Source organism: Cynoglossus semilaevis, chromosome 12 (genome assembly GCF_000523025.1).
Source record: "Cynoglossus semilaevis isolate Cse_v1.0 chromosome 12, Cse_v1.0, whole genome shotgun sequence".
NCBI classification, from domain to species: domain Eukaryota; kingdom Metazoa; phylum Chordata; class Actinopteri; order Pleuronectiformes; family Cynoglossidae; genus Cynoglossus; species Cynoglossus semilaevis.
In genome coordinates, this window is record NC_024318.1 from 5,459,461 (window position 1) to 5,462,119 (window position 2,659).

At 43.8% G+C, this 2,659-nt stretch overlaps 1 protein-coding gene across 1 annotated transcript in view; it reads right to left on the reverse strand.

Annotated features, from left to right (window-relative positions):
- Window positions 1-2,659, reverse strand: part of arid5b (AT-rich interaction domain 5B) — a 27,047-nt gene that overhangs the window by 7,771 nt on the left and 16,617 nt on the right. The window contains exons 7-8 of the mRNA XM_025061011.1: window positions 2,042-2,094; window positions 1,704-1,801 (exon numbers count right to left, since the gene is read on the reverse strand). Coding sequence (XP_024916779.1) covers window positions 1,704-1,801; window positions 2,042-2,094 — 151 coding nt within the window. The remainder of the gene's footprint in view (window positions 1-1,703; window positions 1,802-2,041; window positions 2,095-2,659) is intronic.

The following is a 2,659-nucleotide window of genomic DNA, read 5'->3' on the forward strand; positions in this document are numbered from 1 at the left end:
AGGGGGGGAGGGGGGGTGGAGGGGGGGGTCTCCGGCTGGAATAATGTAAAAGCTGAGCCCAGGAAATTATTGGAGCCTTAAATAGTTCCAAATGGAAAAGCTTAGCTGCTGCGTCGGCAGGAAACCAGGGAGAAAAAAGGGGAGAATTGGGGAATTTTGTCCACCTTGTAGAAGGATGAGGACGTAGTAGGAACACCGTGACTGACTGTTGGCTGACTGTTGGCTGCTCATCCATCACCTCTACAGCCGCTTTATGTACAACGTCTATTTTTATCCTGCTGTGGTAGACAAGGCAGCCGAGGTCATGTGACACGGAGCTCATGACACAATGCTCTTATATAAACTCTCATTTCCTCCTGGAGAAAATCTTTCTCTTGGCTGCGACTCAGGTGTAGATTGTAATAGCAGCCACCAGGGGGTACTCAGAGTTTCCAGGAAATTGATTGTGTTTAGGAAAGACAAAGTATATTTGAGATGTGATTTATGTGATTTGACATTTTTATGACATTTTTTACATGATTTTTTTGAGAAGAAAAAACAATCTAGACATTGTTGTCAGGATTCTAGAAGGTTCTCCAGTCCTGACCCTGGTCTCATTATGTTTAACAAAGAAAAATGTCACTCCCTCTCGGGCTTTTTTTTATTTTTTATTATATGATACACTGTTGGATTAGATGAGTTTAAATCTAGGATTGATAACAATCCAATAATCTGGACTAATTTAGGACTAATAATAATCTAATAATTTCATCTAATCTAGGGATATTAATATTCTAATCATCTGGACTAATCTAAAACTAATAATAATGTAATAATCTAGACTAATCTAGGACTACTAATAATCTAATAATCTGGACTAATCTAGGACTACTAATAATCCAATAATCTGGACTAATCTAGGACTAATAATAATTTAATAAAATGGACTAATCTAGGACTACTAATAATCCAATAATCTGGACTAATCTAGGACTACTAATAATCTAATAATCTGGACTAATCTAGGACTACTAATACTCTGGCCAACAGGCTTGTCCTCTATCATTTTTCTCCGCTGTTGCCAAAGAACGTTCTAGTTTTTAAATAGCACATTATTCTAAATTGCTTCTCTGTTTCCATGGATACTGACCCCCCATCTCCCCCCCCACATCCCTCTCAACAGGAAATCAGTTCTGTTGTGTAATTACCGGCGGCTTCCACAGCGCAGCGACGGATTAAAAATGTGTAGAAGGCAGAAAATGGGAGATGGTGAAATGTGATGTTTGAGTCAAAGGAAGAAAAATGGGATTTTAACAAATCTATTTAGAAGCAGTGACCTGGATAATGAAGGAAACAGCAGGGAGTGGGTGAGAGACACGGGGAGACAGAGAGAAGGGGCGAGGATGGGTGAGGAGAGTGAAATGGCTGAGAGCAGAAGAAAAAGGCAGCAGTTTGTTCCAAGGTTACTGATGTCATTTTTAATGACCTCATTTTTAATAATTCACACAGTGGATCTGAGGAGGGAGGCTGAGGATTCACAGGAACAGCAGCAGCAGCAGCAACAGCAGTTTATGTCTTAGTATCTCTCTGTTTCAGTTTGGGGGGGGGGTGAGGGGGGGGTTCTTTTACAACATTTGCGTGACATGGTTGTTTGACCTGAGTCACATGATCCCTGAGCTGTCAGTCAGACTTTGAGGAGTCACATGATCGATGGACTGTCTCACCTCTCGTAGTGTCTGCGTGTGCAGGTGGCAGCGCTGGTGCTGCTGGGATTCCCCCCCAACTCGTCATAAACGTGTTTCCACTGTCTGCGAACTGTGATCTGAGGACGACAGGACAGAAAGAAAAAAAAAAAAATCAGCACCAGAACAGACTACTGCTCCAGTAGAGGGCGCTGCCTCCGTGGTTGGATGCGGTCATTTCACAAACACCTGTGTGTGTGTGTGTGTGTGAGTGTGTGTGAAGTGACTTTGACTCTGGGAAAAACTAGTGAGTGACCTGAAAGACAAAAAGGAGGGCAGAGAAAAGGGGGAGAGGAGCAGAGAAGGGGAGGGGTGGGAACCAATTCATATCCTCCCAGTTTCTGAGCTGCCTGGAACATGGTCCACAGGTTGACTGTGAAGACAGAAGACAAGGAGCAGAATCAGTGGCTGATATGGAGAACCATGGAGAACCATGGAGAACCAGGGAGAACCAGGGAGAACCAGGGAGAACCAGGGAGAACCAGGGAGAACCAGGGAGAACCAGGGAGACCAACAGGAAAACACTTTTTTATGAGCAACACATCTACTGTGAGAAGAAGTCACCCTCCTGTGTGTGTGTGTGTGTGTGTGTGACCCTGTGTGTGTGACCCTGAGCCAGATGGGGACCCTGTGGTTGACAGCAGCACCTTTCCTTCTGTGACATCATTGTTGGGAACATGTTCAGATGAAGGTTCTAAAAATAACGAACCTGCAGAGAAATCCATCAGAATTCAATCTGTAGCAGCTCAAAGCTCCGCATTTGTCAAATGGACGTTTTCTTGTCTCCACATTTGACGGCATTGATTTTTCTCTCGTCCTCCTCACCCTCAGACGAGGGAGGAAAAACAAAAGGCTGCAGAATTTTCTCTGCAGAAACACTAGACGCTGTGTTTAACTGCCATGTTGGGCATCAACTATAATTATCACATTGGTGCATG